Below are 19,195 nucleotides of genomic sequence, written 5' to 3'. Positions count from 1 at the left end.
ACTGGTGCTGGCAAGTCGCTGGCTATAAAATATGCCCCTAAGGTTTTAACTGCTCACCATATTACACCTTATTTTGTAGAAAAATATTTAGAATTGAGAGTCCTCAGTGGTTGATACCTTTTAATGGCTAACTGAAAAGATGGTAACAAATTGCAAGTTTTCGAGACTACATACGTCTCTTCATCAGGCAAAGACTAAAACAAATTCTGAAGAATCACATATTTATGCACAACATAGTATAGAGAAAAAAAAAAAAAAAAGGAAAAAAACCATGGATAAGCTAGGTGACATGAAGCAGAATTACCATGAGTGATAAACAGTTATGTCCATAAATATTGGGCCAATTCTTAGATAAGGATTGTTTTATTGTCCTGTGATTAGGATCTCTGTTGTGATGACCCCACATGGTCTGATGGGCAAGTTCCTTAGTTGATGTAAGAAGACATAAATCCGTGTGACACATTCATTCCTGCAGTTAGAGTGTCAAAGGTCGTCATCAGTTTATATTCCCAGACTCTCCTGTCTTTCTGCGATTTGAAGTTACCTTTTAGTACAAGTAATTTCATGTCCATAATGTTATGATTTGGGAGACAGAAATGTATTGCCACAGGTAGATCCATTCTTTTTTCTCTTATTGTATGGCGATGAGAGTTCATCCTTGTTATCAGTTTCTGCCCTGTCTCCCCCTCTTTTTCCCCCTTTTTTTTTTTCTATACTATGTTTTGCATAAATATGTGATTCTTCAGAATTTGTTTTAGTCTTTGCCTGATGAAGAGACGTATGTAGTCTCGAAAGCTTGCAATTTGTTACCATCTTTTCAGTTAGCCATTAAAAGGTATCAACCTCTGAGGACTCTCAATTCTAAATATTTTTCTATCTTTTTGCTAACACGGTACCAAGATATATTTCTTTCCTGTACCTTATTTTGTAGTAATTATTGTAAAACTTTTGCAAACAATTCTATAAAATTGCGATTGGATATTGTTTCTTCTTTCTACATCTGAAAAATAAATTATACTGCCCTTTTGGAACTTATCTTGTATGCTATTAGAAGGATATGTGCTCCTTAGGCTAATTACAGGGTTTCCTGCTAATTAGTGGAAAACCTCCCAGCAACTTTTCAGTTTCCCTGTAAAGCCACCACAGGAGGAATAAAACAATAGGCTATTCATGTAATGTGAAATGCTCTTTGTTGTTGTCAATCTGTACTCTAAAGGTACCTTCACACTAAGCGACGCTGCAGCGATACAGACAACGATGCCGATCGCTGCAGCGTCGCTGTGTGGTCGCTGGAGAGCTGTCACACAGACCGCTCTCCAGCGACCAACGATGCCGAGGTCCCCGGGTAACCAGGGTAAACATCGGGTTACTAAGCGCAGGGCCGCGCTTAGTAACCCGATGTTTACCCTGGTTACCAGTGTAAAATGTAAAAAAACAAACAGTACATACTCACCTTCGTGTCCCCCGGCGTCCGCTTCCTGCACTGACTGTGAGCACCGGCCCTAACAGCAGAGCGGTGACGTCACCGCTGTGCTTTCACTTTACGGCCGGCGCTCAGTCAGTGCAGGAAGCGGACGCCGGGGGATGCGAAGGTGAGTATGTACTGTTTGTTTTTTTACATTTTACACTGGTAACCAGGGTAAACATCGGGTTACTAAGCGCGGCCCTGCGCTTAGTAACCCGATATTTACCCTGGTTACCAGTGTAAAACATCGCTGGTATCGTTGCTTTTGCTGTCAAACACAACGATACACGGCGATCTGACGACCAAATAAAGTTCTGAACTTTCCTAAACAACCAGCGATCTCACAGCAGGATCCTGATCGCTGCTGCCTGTCACACTCAACGATATCGCTAGCCAGGACGCTGCACGTCACGGATCGCTAGCGATATCGTTTAGTGTGAAGGTACCTTAAGAGATGGAGATATTGTAGCAAAAACCTATTAATACAGAATTCCCTAGCACAGCATTTGTAAGTGGGTTCCTAAACCAGGCAATCTCTCATAATATACTCAAATGGTGATTCTTTACTAATTGCAAAAAGTTTATAACTAATCACATACTGGCATAAATATGCATCCTTCGCTGGAGTGTTTAAGTGTGGAGGGAGCTCAGGAGCTGAGCTTCCTCCTCCCACGGTAGATGCCGGCGGTGTAACAGCATCTGTCTCTAACAGCAGCAGCTGGAGCTAAGCTCCAATCACGGCAGGTATAAGGAATCTGTCAGTAGGCTCAACCTTCTAAGCCGTCTACATAGACATGTAAGTCATAGAAAGTTGAATAAAAAAATATTTTAATATCTCCTATCTGATTCCTGAGAAATCCAAGTTTTTTTTATTACGTAAATGTGCTGTTAAGATCTATGGGCCGGACATAGATCTCATTAATAATCTGCCTTATTTTAAATGAAAGGGAGCGTTACCAGTGTGACACATGTAGATCAGGAAAGTAGACTGGCACTCATTACATGTCTTACAAGAGTAACGCTTCCAATCATTTATAATAAGCTTTGGAGGCAGATTCTCTGGGACATTTATGTCCAACCCTGTTACATACTAAGAAATAGGTGGATTACTCTGGAATAAGACATCAGATTGCAGATATCAAAGCATAATTTTATTCACCTTTCTATGACCTACATGCCCATATAGACAGCTTAGGAGGGTTCATCTTACTGATAGCCCCTCATAACGCAATTGTGGGGCCTCGATCATTTACCGTTGAGGACTAAAAATACAGTAAGAAATAAAAAAAACTTTTTAAAAACATTAAAAAAACATAAAAAATATTAAATAAACATATAACCATATTTTGTATCCCTGCATCTGTAAATCTTTGTTCTATCAAAATATAGAACAAATTAAAGGCATGAGCCAATATCTATACTGCCCTATATAAATATCTATCTTTAAAGAAGCAGTCCTCCCACCAAAGTTTTTATTTTCTTAATATATTGCAGTCATCATATTATATAGCACTGTGTACTTACAATTGCTCATTTTGCCTTTCTACCCATCTAGTTTTCCTCTTTTCTCTGCTCTATGTAGAAATAGAAGGGTCTTGTACCTGCAGAAATCATTCCCCTCTTCAACTCCAGACTCAGTTACTCAACCTCTTTAGCCTGCCATTTACTTTTGCAGCGACTGATGAGTCATACAGGCAAAATGGATCTCCTGTTTCTACATAGAGCTTAGAAGGATTCAGCTGGTCAGCTTTTAATCACGTAATGTCAGAGACCTAATGGGAATCTGACGCATTAGCTGGGTAGAAAAAGAAAATGTGCAATTATAAGTACACAGTGCCATATAATATAATGATTGAAATATATTAAGAAGATAAAAATTTTGATGGGAGGTTTTCTTTAAATGTCTTTGGCCACTTTCTTTGTTATGATTCTTTTGAGGGATGTTTCCAAAAGGATGTTACAGGATGATGGCCTTGCAGTCACCTCCTCGCAGGTTCTATCACTCACCCTGAAACTGGACATCATCATAATGTGGTGCTGCGGTCACTTACTGCAGCGTCTGTCCCTGCCGTCCCCTGATGATGTCCTGTTTTGGGAGGGGGGTGATGGAGAAGTGCCTGCAGTTTCAGTAGCCGCCACACTTCTGTCTTTGCTAGACGGATCTCCAATGGCTCCCGCCACAGTCACATAAACAGGAGAAAATTTGGCTCAATGGACTTGTGAACAAACTTTTTTCTTTATTCACCAAAAATGCTCAGTAGAGGATAAAACAGAATCAGCTATGTAAGTTACATGGTATGCGACATTGATGCGTTTAAGGTGACTGCGCACACTTAATCATGATGTCTGACATTTTGGAGAGTAATTCTTTTTATGCTAAGTTCCAGTGAGAACACCAGGTGCTGATTAATTTGCATAGTTACTTGTCTAAAACAATGCCGCCACAGTCCCTGCCTCTGACACCGCCATCTCTTTCCCTGAAATGAGATGTCATCAGGGAACGGTGATAGAAGCAGGGTGAGTGCCACCAGCACTGCCCCACAGCTTCTATCACCGTCCTGAAATGGATTGTTAGCAGGGGTAGGTGCTAGTGAAACTCAACATGCTTCAATCACTGCCCTCTGATGACATCTTGTTTCAGAGAAAGGGGCGGCTACAGAAGATGCTTGAGGTAGGGACAAAAGTGTTGTGGTGGATACAGAAAATGTGGGCACAGATGGGGTGTGGTGGCAGCTACTGAATCTGCAATCACTTTTCCATCACCTTCCCTGAAACAGTACTTCATCAGGGAGTGGTGGAGAAACAAGCTGTGTTAAGTGACTGAAGCACTGCCCATCGTAAGGAAAAAACTCAGAACATTAGTGAAAAAATGTCACGTGTATCCCTAAATAGTATCAATACAACCAAACAAGCCCTAATATGGCTAAATCAATCAAACATAAAAAAAAAGTAATGATTCTTGGAAGATGAGTAGGAATGAAAAACAAAAGTGCAAAAAATGATCGTACTAATTTCCACGTCTACAGCTCTTCTTTCTCACTTCTGCTGACAGCCACTCAGAGGTGTGTGATATCTTTCTCTCTCCTCTTCCTTGGTGAAAAAGAGGAGATGGATCTCAGACATGACAAGAACCAATGTTCTGTTGGATCTATGTCAGCAGCACAGTGAGCTATGTAAAGGATTTACACAGACTCAAAGTTAAACAAAATTGCTTAACTTTGCATGTAGGAAGTAAATGGACACAGAACATTTTTTTTCATTAAAAAAGTGTTCATAGCCTTGTGTCCAGAGAAAAAAAGACATAACACGTAGTGTTTACACAGATTCTTACACATGTAATTATGATTCATTTGCATTTTGGCGTAGGACATAATTTGCATATTGGATTAAAAAGTATTTCTGTTTTCTGTATTCTGTTTATTCCTAGAGATTTGTCAAATAATCTAATCACAGATGTGCCACTCTCCAGTTTTAAAGAGCTTAAGCACTTGCAGAAACTGTAAGTACAAATGATGATTATACAATTTCATCTCAGAAATGTATCAGTAATACATATGCCAACTCTGTTACTGTTTCAAGCTATATGCACATGACCATGGAGAAAAGTTAGTCCTCTTTTTCACCATTTATAGACAGTGTAGGGAATCAATGCTCTTTGGTAGTAGCCAGGTCCACGTAGGCACGAAGTTTCTTGGTGCAACAAGAAGATTTATTAAAGTCCATAAACGCCCGTAGGAATACAAGTAAAAGCAGCCTTTTTCCAGCACAAATGTAAAAGAAATTAAACAGTCCATGCAGTAGGCACCGTTAAGTCAGTGCTGACTCACCCAATCCGAATAATGTCCAGCTCTGAATCTGTCAGAGAGTAAGCAACTTTGACAGGTCTTTTCACTTACACACCCAGACTCAGAGACAGTTGAGCTGCCTTAAATAGGCCTTTCAAACCCCAGAGTGGAGATATGGGAACAACCAGTCCCACTCAGTTATTCTAGCAGCTCCTAAAACCCAGATCCAAAAAACAGGGCCCATTAAATAAAAAAACCTCTTGGCGACTACTTTGCTTGAGCCTTCTCTCCGGGCTTCACATCACCGAGGCTAACCACCTCAATGACACTTATCTCCCATCCAGGACCTCTCCAGCTGCATTGTTACAAAAGGTTTATCTAATAATATCAAAATCTCTAATGTTTTAGGGTAGCAAAAAAACCTTCAAAATTCCCTGATGGTTTAAGGCAGTGAAGGTGTTAATTAGGGCATTTAAGGGATCAGTGTTAGAGACAGATTTATCCTGGTGGGTATGGTTGTCATTGGGCCTCTTAAAGGTGAGATCAATGAGGCTTTGACCACATTTACTGCCTTCTAAAACTGGCCCCACTGATATGGGTGCTTATTGTTCTTCATGCTACTTTACATGTAGATGTTCTCATCAGAAAACACCCTTAATTATTTCAATATATTTTAATTATTCAAAGACATTTCTGCCTCCTTCCAGAAACAGCACTCATGTTGTCCTTGGATGTGTCTAGTAGAAATAGAGCAAATAGATAGTCTAATGACTTTCCTCCTAATACTATGGGAAACTAAAGCAAATTTCTGAAAAATTACATTTCGTTTTGGCCATTCCATGATATTCTTATTGGACCTTAGCTGCTCTTTTCCTTTTACAGTTACAATCTGACATGGTTAGATTTATTTCAAGTAAAAAAAAAACACCCCTCCCTTTTAGACCATTCATTCTAATTAGCTGATTAATCCAAAAACTTCAGATTACATGGAGCTCCAACCAAAGGTATCCAACATGGCTGATCAAAATATTGACAGGTCTTCTTTAGGAAACAAATAATGTCTGTTTTAACCTACATGTCTAGAGTAAATTTACACATGAAAATAAGTTCTGAAAATGTGCTTTGATCAAGAAACACGATCACCAAATATGCATCAATGACGAGGCTGCACATGTCTGCAATGGACAATGATTGGGAATCTCTGCTTTGGGCTGCCAAATTTTCAAATCATGACTCTCCGATGTAAAAGGCTCTTTACTAACAGTATTATGATTATTGTCATGATTTATGTTCTACATGTACGGTAAATACCACTATCTTGACCCAGATTTTTTTCTTCTCTTTATACAGTAGTCTAGGTTGTAATCCACTTTCGCTCAACATTGCTCAGTTTGAAACATTACCACATCTCCAATCATTGTGAGTACACATTTGCTAAAAACAAAATGGTTCAAGTATTTACAGTTTCCTGATGTTTCTGTAGTTTTATGACCCATAGTTTTGAGCCATAAAATTCCTAAGGTTGGTTGCTGTGAAGATTCGTAGTGGCAGCATTGTGGATGAAATTTAACAAGATCTTATTCACACTCTGCACAATATCAATTTAGGGGAGTTTTAGATGTACCTTTAAGGCAGTGTTCCCCAACTCCGGCCCTCAAGAGCCACCAACAGGTCATGTTTTCAGGATTTCCTTAGTATTGCCCAGTATTGCATCACTTGGACAGGCAAGAATTCAATCACCTGTGCAATACTAAGGAAATCCTAAAAACATGACCTGTTGATGGCTCTTGAGGACTGGAGTTGGGAAACATTGCTTTAAGGTAATAGTGCCCCTCTATCTAACAGATCTTTTTTTATGGACTGCTTATCAGTGGTGTACACTATGATCCCTATCTAAAATAGGCAATATTCTTGCGGATCATGATGAGGGGGCATGTTGGAGTCAGCCGCTCCTGACTCTTTAACCCCTTCCTGACCTGTGATGCCACGTAGGCGTCATGAAAGTCGGTACCAGTCCTACCTGTGACGCCTATGTGGCATCATGGAGGGATCACGTTCCTGCAGATCGGGTGAAAGGGTTAACTCCAATTTCACCTGACCTGTAGGGACGGGGGGTGGTACTTCAGCCCAGGGGGGGTGGCTTTGCCCCCACGTGACTACGATCGCTCTGATTGGCTGTTGAAAGTGAAACAACCAATCAGAGCAATTTTTAATATTTCACCTATGAAACTTGGTGAAATATTACAATCCAGCCATGGCCGATGCTGTAATACCATAGGCCATGGCTGGAGACCGCAATCTGCCCCTTCCACCGACTGACAGCAGTGATCTGCCGCCGCTGTCAGTCTTTCCTCCCCTCCGTTCTGTGCTCCGCTGGCCTCCTCTCCCCTCCACCTGCCCCCGGCCTCCCCTCCACCCCCACTGTCCGATCCTACCCCCCCATACTTACCAAATCCAGTGTCCCTCCTGGTGTCCATCTGTCTTCAGCGATGGGCACCGCCATCTTCCAAAATGGCGGGCGCATGCGCAGTGCACCCGCCGAATCTGCCGGCTGGCAGATTCATTCCAGGTACATTTTGATCACTGTGATAGGTTATATCACAGTGATCAAAATTAAAATAATAGTAAATAAAGCCCCCCTTATCACCCCTCATACGTAGGGAAAATAATGAAATAAATAAAATATTTTTATTTTTATTTTTCCACTAGGGTTAGGGTTATAACTAGGATTAGCGTAAGGGCTAGGGTTAGGGCTAAGGTTAGGGTTAGGGCTTGGGTTAGGGTTAGGGCTAGGGTTAGAGTTGCAGTTAGGGTTAGGGTTAGAATTAGGGTTAGGGTTGCAATTAGGGTTAGGGTTGCAATTAGGGTTAGGGTTAGAATTAGGCTATGTGCACATGGGGTTAATTTGGCTGTGGATCTGCAGCGGATTGGCCTCTGCAGATTCGTGGCAGTTTTCCATCACGTTTACAGTACCATGTAAACCTATGGAAAACCAAATCCGCTGTGCCCATGGTAAAGAAAATACCATGCGGAAACGCTGCGTTGCATTTTCCGCAGCATGTCAATTCTTTGTGTGGAATCCGCAGCGTTTTACACCTGTTCCTCAATAGAAATCCGCAGGTGAAATCCGCACAAAAAACACTGGAAATCTGCGGTAAATCGGCAAGTAAAACGCAGTGCGTTTTACCTGCGGATTGTTCAAAAACAGTGCGGAAAAATCCGCACACGAATACGCAACGTGGGCACATAGCCTTAGGGTTAGGACTGGAACTAGAGTTAGGGTTGGAATTAGGGTTAGGGTTGGAATTAGAGTTAAGATTAGGGTTAGGGGTGTGTTAAGGTTAGGGTTAGGCTTGTGGTTAGGGTTATGGTTAGGGTTGGGATTAGGGTTGGTTCTGTGTTGGGGTTAGGGTTGTGGTTAGGGTTGGGATTAGGGTTAGGGGTGTGTTGGGGGTTAGGATTGTGGTTAGGGGGGTGTTGGGGTTAAGGTTGGGATTACGGTTATGGTTAGAGTTGGGATTAGGGTTAGGGGTGTTTTGGGGTTAGTGTTGGAGTTAGAATTGAGGGGTTTCCATTGTTTAGGCACATCAGGGGGTCTCCAATCACGACATGGCGCCACCATTGATTCCATCCAATCTTGCATTCAAAAAGTCAAATGGTGCTCCCTCCCTTCCGAGCCCCGACGTGCACCCAAACAGTGGTTTACCCAAACATATGGAGCATAAGTGTACTCAGGAAAAATTTTACAACAATGTTGGGGGTCTAATTTCTCCTGTTACCCTTGGAAAAATAAAAAAATGGGGGCTAAAAAATTACCGTATTTTCCGGTGTATAAGACGACTTTTTAACCCCTCAAAATCTTCTTAAAAGTCAGGGGTCGTCTTATACGCCGGGTACAGACAAATGTGCATATGGTGGGTGGGGGGGATTGTTCCCGATGACGAAGAGAGGGGGCGTCTCACAGGAAAGTGTGAGTGGAGTAGCCCCCTATTACCTCATTGCGGCAGTGTGGGGGTCTCTGTGCTGGGGAGCGGCGGCTCCTCATTGCGGCAGCATAGGGTTTCTGTCCTGGGAGCGGCAGCTCCTCTTCGTGCCGTGGGGGCTCTGTGCTGTGGGGCGGTGCATCTTCTTGCAGCGTCGGGGCTCCTCCGGCATCTCCTCAAGGCCCGGAGGCACCGGCAGCTCCATTGCTGCGATGCGGTGGCCTCCGGGAAAATGGCCGCTGGGGGCGGCGCATGCTCAGATTCAGATCTCATCCCGAGATCTCGGGAGACGAGATCTGAATCTGAGCATGCGCCGCCCCCAGCGACCATTTTCCCGGAGGCCACCGCATCGCAGCAATGGAGCTGCCGGTGCCTCTGGGCTTTGAGGAGATGCCGGAGGAGCCCCAACGCTGCAAGAAGATGCACCGCCCCACAGCACCCACGGCACGAAGAGGAGCTGCCGCTCCCAGCACAGAAACACTATGCTACCGCAATGAGGAGCCGCCGCTCCCCAGCACAGAGACCCCCACGCTGCCGCAATGAGGTAATAGGGGGCTACTCCACTCACACTTTCCTGTGAGACGCCCCCTCTCTTCGTCATCGGGACCACTCCCCACCCCAAAAGGCACACTAGTCACCGGCCCTATAAGACGACATACGGCATATAAGAAGACCCCCGACTTTTAAGAAGATTTCATATTTTAACTGGAAAAGTTGGGGGGTCGTCTTATACGCCCAGTCGTCTTATATGCCGGAAAATACGGTATTTTTGTGGGAAAAAAATGAATTTTTATTTTCACGGCTCTGCGTTTTAAAATTCTGTGAAGCACTTGGGGGGGGTTCAAAGTGCTCACCACACATCTAGATAAGTTCCTTAGGGGGTCTAGTTTCCAAAATGGGGTCACTTGTGGTGGGTTTCTACTGTTTAGGTACATCAGGGGCTCTGCAAACGCAACGTGACGCCCGCAGACCATTCCATCAAAGTCTGCATTTCAAAACGTCACTACTTCCTTTCCGAGCCCCGACGTGTGCCCAAACAGTGGTTTACCCCCACATATTGAGCATCAGCGTACTCAGGACAAACTGGACAACAACTATTGCAGTTCAGTTTCTCCTGTTACCCTTGTGAAAATAAAAAATTGCGGGCTAAAAAATCATTTTTGAAGGAAAAAAATGATTTTTTATTTTCACGGCTCTGTGCTATAAACTTCTGTGAAGCACTTGGGGGTTCAAAGTGCTCAACACATCTAGATAAGTTTCTTGGGGGCTCTAGTTTCCAAAATGGGGTCAATTGTTGGGGGTTTCTACTGTTTAAGCACATCAGGGGCTCTGCAAATGTAACATGACGCCCGCAGACCATTCCATCAAAGTCTGCATTCCAAAACATTACTATTTCCCTTCTGAGCTCTGCCATGTGCCCAAATAGTGGTTTACCCCCACATATGAGGTATCAGCGTACTCAGGACAAACTGGACAACAACTTTTGGGGTCCAATTTCTCCTATTACCCTTGTGAAAATAAAAAATTCTAAACTTCTGTGAAGCACTTGGGGGTTGAAAGTGCTCATCACACATCTAGATGAGTTCCTTGGGGGGTCTAGTTTTCAAAATGGTGTCACTTGTGGGGGAGTTCAAATGTTTAGGCACACGGGGCTCTCCAAACGTGACATGGTGACCGCTAACGATTGGAGCTAATTTTTCATTCAAAAAGTCAAATGGAGCTCCTTCCCTTCCGAGCCTTGCAGTGTGCCCAAACAGTGGTTTACCCCCACATGTGAGGTATCGGTGTACTCAGGAGAAATTGCCCAACACATTTTAAGATCCATTTTATCCTGTAGCCCATGAGAAAATGAAAAAATTGAGGCTAAAAAAATTTTTTGTGAAAAAAAAGTCCTTTTTCATTTTTACGGATCAATTTGTGAAGCACCTGAGGGTTGAAAGTGCTCACTATGCATCTAGATAAGTTCCTTTGGGGGTCTAGCTTCCAAAATGGGGTTACTTGTGGGGAGCTCCAATCTTTAGGCACACAGGGGCTCTCCAAACGCGACATGGTGTCCGCTAAAGATTGGAGCCAATTTTTCATTCAAAAAGTCAAATGGCGCTCCTTCCCTTCCGAGTCCTGTCGTGCGCCCAAGCAGTGATTCCCCCCACATATGGGGTATCAGCGTACTCAGGACAAATTGTACAACAACTTTCGGGGTCCAGTTTCTCCTTTTACCATTGGGAAAATTAAAAAAATGTTGCTAAAAGTTCATTTTTGTGACTAAAAAGTTAAATGTTCATTTTTTCCTTCCATGTTGCTTCTGCTGCTGTGAAACACCTGAAGGGTTAATAAACTTCTTGAATGTGGTTTTGAGCACCTTGAGGGGTGCAGTTTTTAGAATGGTGTCACTTTGGGGTATTTTCAGCCATATAGACCCTTCAAACTGACTTCAAATGTGAGGTGGTCCCTAAAAAAATGGTTTTATAAATTTTGTTGTAAAAATGAGAAAATCGCTGGTCAAATTTTAACCTTTATAACTTCCTAGCAAAAAAAAATTTTGTTCCCAAAATTATGCTGATGTAAAGTAGACATGTGGGAAATGTCATTTATTAACTATTTTGTGTCACATAACTCTCTGGTTTAACAGAATAAAAATTCAAAATTTGAAAATTGCAAAATTTTCAACATTTTCTCCAAATTTCCATTTTTTTCACAAATAAACGCAAAAATTATCGACCTAAATTTACCACTAGCATGAAGCTCAATATGTCACGAAAAAGCATTATCAGAATCGCTAGGATCCGTTGAAGCGTTCCTGAATTATTACCTCATAAAAGGACACTGGTCACAATTGCAAAAAACGGCAAGGTCATTAAGGCCAAAATAGGCTGGGTCATGAAGGGGTTAAGCAGCGCATGCCTCTTAGTGAATGAGTAGCATCTGACAAGCGGCATGCGCCCATGTACACCATGCCAGAAATATAACTCCATTCCCTAACTTCTGTCACAGAAAACGCTACAGCTCATTCTGAATTGGATGAGCTGTGGCATCACGCTTCCACCATGGTCCGCTTCCGCCAATTTTGATGAAGCTGGGAGAATCTGGAGTAAAAAATGCCAAAAGAATTCTTGCAAAATTGCTTTGATGAATCAGTGCTTAGCTACAGTACATCTGCCACTGATAATAACTCCATAAATGAAACCCAGGAGATGAAAAAATTGTATTGTGGACTATATGAATTTCAAAAATGTCAAAAAATAGGTGGCACTAGAGTTCTAGCTCTCTTCCTCTCTGAAGAGACAATTTGCATAATTAGCATATTACCCAGAGGAGCATTGCAGCTTTAACTCTCCTCATCTCGGCATGCTTAGCATGTCGATCTCCGCAAGGAGAAACGATACTTCTTGGATAAAAATGTAAAAAAAAAAGGTTCACTAAAAGAAAATATTGGAAGAGAATATAGGTCTCAATTTTTCTTGTACTACTTTGTGTTTTCCTAATCTAAATCAAAACACTTATGACCTTGTAATATTCTGTGCCCAAGTTAAGATTTTATGAACCTATCTCCTACATATCTTCAAGGCATCCTTGCAGATATCACAAAAAATAATACAACAGGGCCAGAGTATAATATCTAATATATAAAGCTGAATGTGTGTGTGTGTGTATGTATGTATGTATGTATGTCCGGGATTGGCATCTGAACCGTAGCAGCTACAGCCACAAAATTTTGCACAGTCACACGTCTGGACCCCGAGAGCGTCATAGGCTATGTTGTGAGGTGAAATTTTAACCCCGCGCTTTCCAATTCACCAAACAATTTTGCCCCTATCTACATAATGGGGAAAAAGTGAAAGGAAAAGTGTTGGAGGCGTCGCAGCTACAGGCACAAAATTTTGCACAGTCACACGTCTGGACCCTGAGAGCGTCAAAGCTATATTGTGAGGTGAAATTTTAACCCCGCGCTTTCCAAGTCACCAAACAATTTTGCCCCTATCTACATAATGGGGAAAAAATGAAAGGAAAAGTGTTGGAGGCAAATTAACAGCTGCCAGATGTGAACAAGGGGGACTTAAAGAATGACAGCGATGGCACCAAAGAGTATATACTGTACAGTTGCTAAGGTGGGGCCCCAACATGGGATAATCACACCACCACGGGGATATGAACACACACACAAAATGCGCCACACACTACCACGTGCTCGAACACATATACCACCCTCAGTGCACATTTCACCACACATACACCAACCTCGCCACATAAAAGTAGAAACACAAAAGTCGCCGCTCAAAACTCGCCACGCGCAAAACTCTCCACATGCAAAACTCGCCACACGTGCAAAACTCGCCACACGCAAAACTTGCACACGCAGAAAAATTGCCACACGCAGAAAAATTGCCACATGCACAAAAGTTGCAACACATGCAAAAGTTGCCTCACACAAAACTTGCACATACTCAAAAGGCACCACACATAAAACTCGCCACGCGCAAAACTCGCCATGCGCAAAACTTGCTGCACACAACTTGCTACACTAACCTGTCACATGCAACTCGACACACAAAAAGTTGCTACACGCATGTCGCCACACAAAACTCATCTCACAAAAGTCCCTACATGCATGTCGCCACACGCAACTCAACACACACAACTTGACACACGAAACTCGCCCTAAAACACACACAAGTCTGGTATCCTTCAAAAATAAAAATCTGATTAATAAGCAGACAAACTACAAGAGCAACAAATGTACCATATAGGAATCCGGCAGCTGTCAGTCACATGACCAGTCTATTATGTGTATGTGTGAGCTAATATATACTGCCAGGGGGTGGGCTTACTGTTGGCTGGGGATTTATCAGGCTGCCATTTTAGCTTACAAATACTGAGGTAAAAATACTGACCAAATAACGTGTGAACGAGGGCTAATACAGGAGGAGATGGCATACAGCTATATACTATATACAGGAGATGACACACAGGTATATACTATTTACAGGGGAGATGACACACAGGTATATACTATATACAGGAGGAGATGACACACAGATATATACTATATACAGGAGAGATGACACACAGGTATATACTATATAGAGGAGGAGATGACATACAGGTACATACTACATACAGGAGGAGCTGACATACAGGTATATACTATATACAGGAGGAGATGACACACAGGTATATACTATATACAGGAGCAGATTACCTACAGGTATATAGTATATACAGGAGGAGATGACACAGGTATATGCTATGTATAGGAGGAGATGACATATAGGTATATACTATATACAGGAGATGACACACAGATATATACTATATATAGGTGAGATGACACACAGGTATATACTATATACAGGAGATTACATACAGGTATATCTAATATATAAAGCTGAATGTGTGTATGTATGTATGTGTGTATGTCCGGGATTGGCATCTGTACCGTCGCAGCTACAGCCACAAAATTTTGCACAGTCACACGTCTGGACCCCGAGAGCGTCATAGGCTATGTTGTGAGGTGAAATTTTAACCCCGCGCGTTCCAATTCACCAAACAATTTTGCTCCTATCTACATAATGGGGAAAAAGTGAAGGGAAAAGTGTTGGAGGAAAATTGACAGCTGCCAGATGTGAACAATGAGGACTTAAAGAATGAGAGCGATGGCGACAAAGAGTATATACCGTACAGTTGCTAAGGTGGGGCCCCGACATGGGATACTCACCACACACGGGGATATGAACACAAACACAAAATGCGCCACACACTACCACGTGCTTGAACACATATACCACCCTCAGCACACATTTCACCACACACACACACCAACCTCGCCACATAAAAGTCGAAACACAAAAGTCACCACTCAAAACTCGCTACATGCAAAACTCGCCATATGCAAAACTAGGCTCACGCAAAACTCGCCACACGTGCAAAACTCACCTCATGGAAAACTCACCTCATGCAAAACTTGCACACACAGAAAAATTGCCACATGTACAAAAGTTGCACCACATGCAAAAGTTGCCTCACACAAAACTTGCACATACTCAAAATGCACCACACATAAAACTCGCCACGCGCAAAACTCGCCATGCACAAATCTTGCTGCACACAACTTGCTACACTAACCTGTCACATGCAACTCAACACACAAAATGTTGCTACACGCATGTCGCCACACAAAACTCATCTCACAAAAGTCGCTACATGCATGTCGCCACACGCAACTCAACACACACAACTTGACACATAAAACTCGCCCTAAAACACACACAAGTCTGGTATTGTCCTTCAAAAATAAAAATCTGATTAATAAGCAAACTACAAGAGCAACAAATGTACCATATAGGAAATACGGCAGCTGTCAGTCACATGACCTGTCTATTATGTGTATGTGTGAGCTAATATATACTGCCAGGGGGGAGGGCTTCCTGTTGGCTGGGGATTTATCAGGCTGCCAATAGCAACCAATCACAGCTCAGCTTCTATTTTGCTACAGTTAATTAACCTGAGCTCTGATTGGTTAATATAGGCAACAAAGACATTCTCAGTATAACAAAGCTAATATATGTTGTGAAATGCTTCTATTTGCTTAGTTTTTGCCTTTTAATAATTACATTTCTATCTATTTGTTTTGTGGTTTTTGTGTGCAGAATAAATTTTTGTTAACACATTCTATTTTGCTAACAGCAGTCATTAACCCGGGCGAAGCCGGGTAGTACAGCTAGTATTCTTATAAATAAACATACATACCAAACAAAAACAGAAAAAAATAATCACATCTGCATCTTGTAGCAGGTGCCACCATATTCATTCTGCTAGCGGCAGTGATGATGAAGGTGATGTCGGGACCAGAAGGTCTGGGTGGCACAGGCTATACTGCCATCAAATCTAGCAGTATGGGCGCTGTCAGCTGGAGTAATCAGCTCGTTACCTTTGCCAATTAGACAATACTCGAATCTGCAAGATACAGTTCTGCTTACCTGGTTCGCACACCCTGATTTCAGCTCCTCTTTTCTAACTGATTTTTCTGTCTCTGACCTCAGCTCATTTACTGACCATTCTCTTGCCTGGAGGTTTGTACCTTCTTTGCCCTCCTGATTCTGACCCGGCTACCTGACCATTGTGGCCGGCCCTCACCAACAAACAACAGCCAATTCTGAGTCTCCAACCCAGGGGTTCCTATGTAAAATCAGATCCCTGTACAGAGGTTAAGGGGAACCTGTAAGATCCTGTAAGATCCCCCATGCCCACCAACCCAGCAGCGTTCACTTATTTATGAGTAAATTCCCTGCCTAACCAGCCCTGTATAATGTTTTTCTGTACAAATGAGTTCTAAAAAAAAGTATTTATATTGCCATTTGCTATGCTAATGAGAGTTTTGACTAGTTGCCCTAGACTAGTCAGCCCTCTTTCCATGTTATCACGCCCCTCACTGCGTGATAACATAATTTGGATGAGCGCCGTCATCGCTGCTCATGCAAATCTAGTGCATGCGTGCCGCTTAATCCGGCAGCATCATTGCGTCTCTGAAGCCAGACGTACACTTCCCAGCTTCAGAGGCGCGCACTGCGCATGATCAAAAACCATCTTCTTAATTTCTGGAAATAAGCAATGCGCGCCTCTAAAGCCGGGAACCGTTTACCCAGCTTCAGAGGCACGTACTGCCCATGACTGGTAGTTTAGACGATGGTTTCCGGTCATGAACAGTGCATCTCTGAAGCCGAGTAGTGTACACCCATAGGTGCAGTGATGCTAAAAATGTGTGGCGGGCATGCGATAGATTTGCAGAGGCTGGCGATGATGCCAGCTCTTGCAAATTCTGTTGTCGCGCCCACAGGTTCCTAATAACATGGAAAAAGGGGTGACAAGTCTAGGGCAACTAACGCCCCATCGACTAGTCAAAGCCCTCATTAGCATAGGAAATGGGGGCAATATAATTGCTTTTTTACACCTTATTTGCACAGAAAAACGTTATACAGGGCTGGTTAGGCTGGGAATTTACTCACAAATAAGTGAATGCTTCTGGGTTGGAGGGCATGGGGGACCTGACAGGTTCTCTTTAAAGGGTGAAACCATGCATACCAGGATGAGGATAAAGGGACCATGTATATCAGGATGGGGATAGGCGCCATGAATACCAGGATGGGTATGAGGGGGATGTGCATAACCAGGATGGAGATGAGGGGGCCATGTATACCAGGATGGGGATAATGGGGCCATGCATACCAGGATAGGGATGAGGGGGCCATGCATACTAGGATGAGGATGAGGGGCCATGCATACCAGGATGGGGATGAGGGGGCCACATGGAACGCCCCCCTTCTGGCCTGGAGTCAGAATGGTGTTGTATGTGCTTGCAGCGCCCCAGAGTCCTGGTCGTTGCAGTACTGTGGCTCCGCCACTAAGGGGAGCTATGGTACGTCTGATGGCACTGAAGGAGTTCATCGGATCAGGTATCACAGACACCAATACATTTCACAGTCGGGCCTCCGGGGGGAGCTAAGGGTTCTATTCACTAGGCTACTCCCCACCATAGTGGGTAAACTGGGGGTCAGGCAGGAAGTTAGATGAGAAAGCTGACTGGGTTGGAACCAGGCAACACCTTGTGGCAGAGGGTGTTGTGGGGGAAGATACAGTAGGGTCTCTGTCAGGGGGTGGGATCCTGTCAGAGGCTTGGCACTTGAAAGAACGTAATGGGACCGTGCCTGCTCCGGGTAGCGGCGGTACCCAAGGAAGGATTAGAAGCGAGATAGATTGTGCTGAGTGAGAAACGAGATCACGCAAAGGAGAAATACCAGTAGGAGTCGTGCTGTAAGACCGAAGCAACATCCTACTGAGGCGCACTACCGGTGGCCGGAACGCCGAGGGAGTATCATAACATTCAGCTTCAAGCAATACTCTAAACAGCGGCAGGACAGTCAGTCTAAGGCGGGCTGTCTAACTTATATCACCTATGCAGTCTTGGGGGGCAACTTGTGGAGAGGGGCGACTCTAGGGTCCTGGAAGAGCTCCGAGCCTACCCGTCAAACGGGTGCCGTCCCAACCAGAACATCAGGGAGGGACGGAGGATTAGCAGAACATCATCTAATCGAGTTGTGAGGGAACTTAAGAAACAGACACAACAGTTGTGGGGGACTTTCCGTAAGCACAGCAGGGAAGGACCACAACACATAGCGCTAGTAGGAAGGCACCGATTTCCACCTGTGAAGAGAACTCTGGAGGTGCCATTGGACCGGCCGGACTTGCGCAGCCTGGTGAACCGTGTTCCGGACTGAGGACTCAGAGATCTTCAGTAAAGAGGTAAAGAGACTGCAACCTGGTGTCCTCGTTATTTACTGCACTGCACCACCACAGCGTCACCATCTACATCAGTCGCATCGTTCACTGTGCGCCCCTCGGCAGGGTCACGGACCGGGGCCTAGCCACCGTGACAACCCCAGAGCCAGAGACTCAGAGGCCCGGTACCGGGTACCCCTCGGCCCTGCGGCAGTGCGGGCGCTACAACTTGGCGTCACGAACAGGATCTACTTAAGCCTGAAGAGTCAGGTCATGTGTGCCTTGGGACTGTGATTTGTTGTGCTTGGACTGTACTTTATTACCAAAACTGTGGATTGTCACTTGCCGCCAAAAGTTTGCGCCAAAACCGCCGCCATTGCGGCGTCACAGGGGGCGCAGAGGAAGAAGAAGGGCGTGCCATGGGAGGAGACTACCAAAGTGGCGCCAGAAGTAGCGACCGCCCCCTCGAACTCCTGCTGCGAGAGGACGACCTACCCAGCAACAGAGGAGAACTGCCCCCTGACTTGCAATGGCGGGAACGAGGTGAAGGAGGGACTCGACCTCGGAGAAATAGCGGAGCCAGGTGCATGCATTGCCGCCGAATGCCAGACAGCGGCGATGAGCAGCAAGTGCCCGAGCAGCGGCGAAGTGATCCCGGCTTGCCCTCACCCATCAGAAGCGGACTCGCGTCC

At 44.1% G+C, this 19,195-nt stretch overlaps 1 protein-coding gene across 1 annotated transcript in view; it reads left to right on the top strand.

Moving 5' to 3' along the window:
- RXFP2 (relaxin family peptide receptor 2) overlaps positions 1-19,195 on the top strand; it is a 347,803-nt gene that overhangs the window by 284,731 nt on the left and 43,877 nt on the right. The window contains exons 12-13 of the mRNA XM_077298262.1: positions 4,893-4,964; positions 6,601-6,669. Of these exons, the coding sequence (XP_077154377.1) occupies positions 4,893-4,964; positions 6,601-6,669 (141 nt within the window). The remainder of the gene's footprint in view (positions 1-4,892; positions 4,965-6,600; positions 6,670-19,195) is intronic.

Source organism: Ranitomeya variabilis, chromosome 3 (assembly GCF_051348905.1).
Source record: "Ranitomeya variabilis isolate aRanVar5 chromosome 3, aRanVar5.hap1, whole genome shotgun sequence".
In the NCBI taxonomy this organism is placed as follows: Eukaryota; Metazoa; Chordata; class Amphibia; order Anura; family Dendrobatidae; genus Ranitomeya; species Ranitomeya variabilis.
Note: the sequence above shows the minus strand (reverse complement) of the source record. Positions and strands in the feature narration are given on the sequence as shown.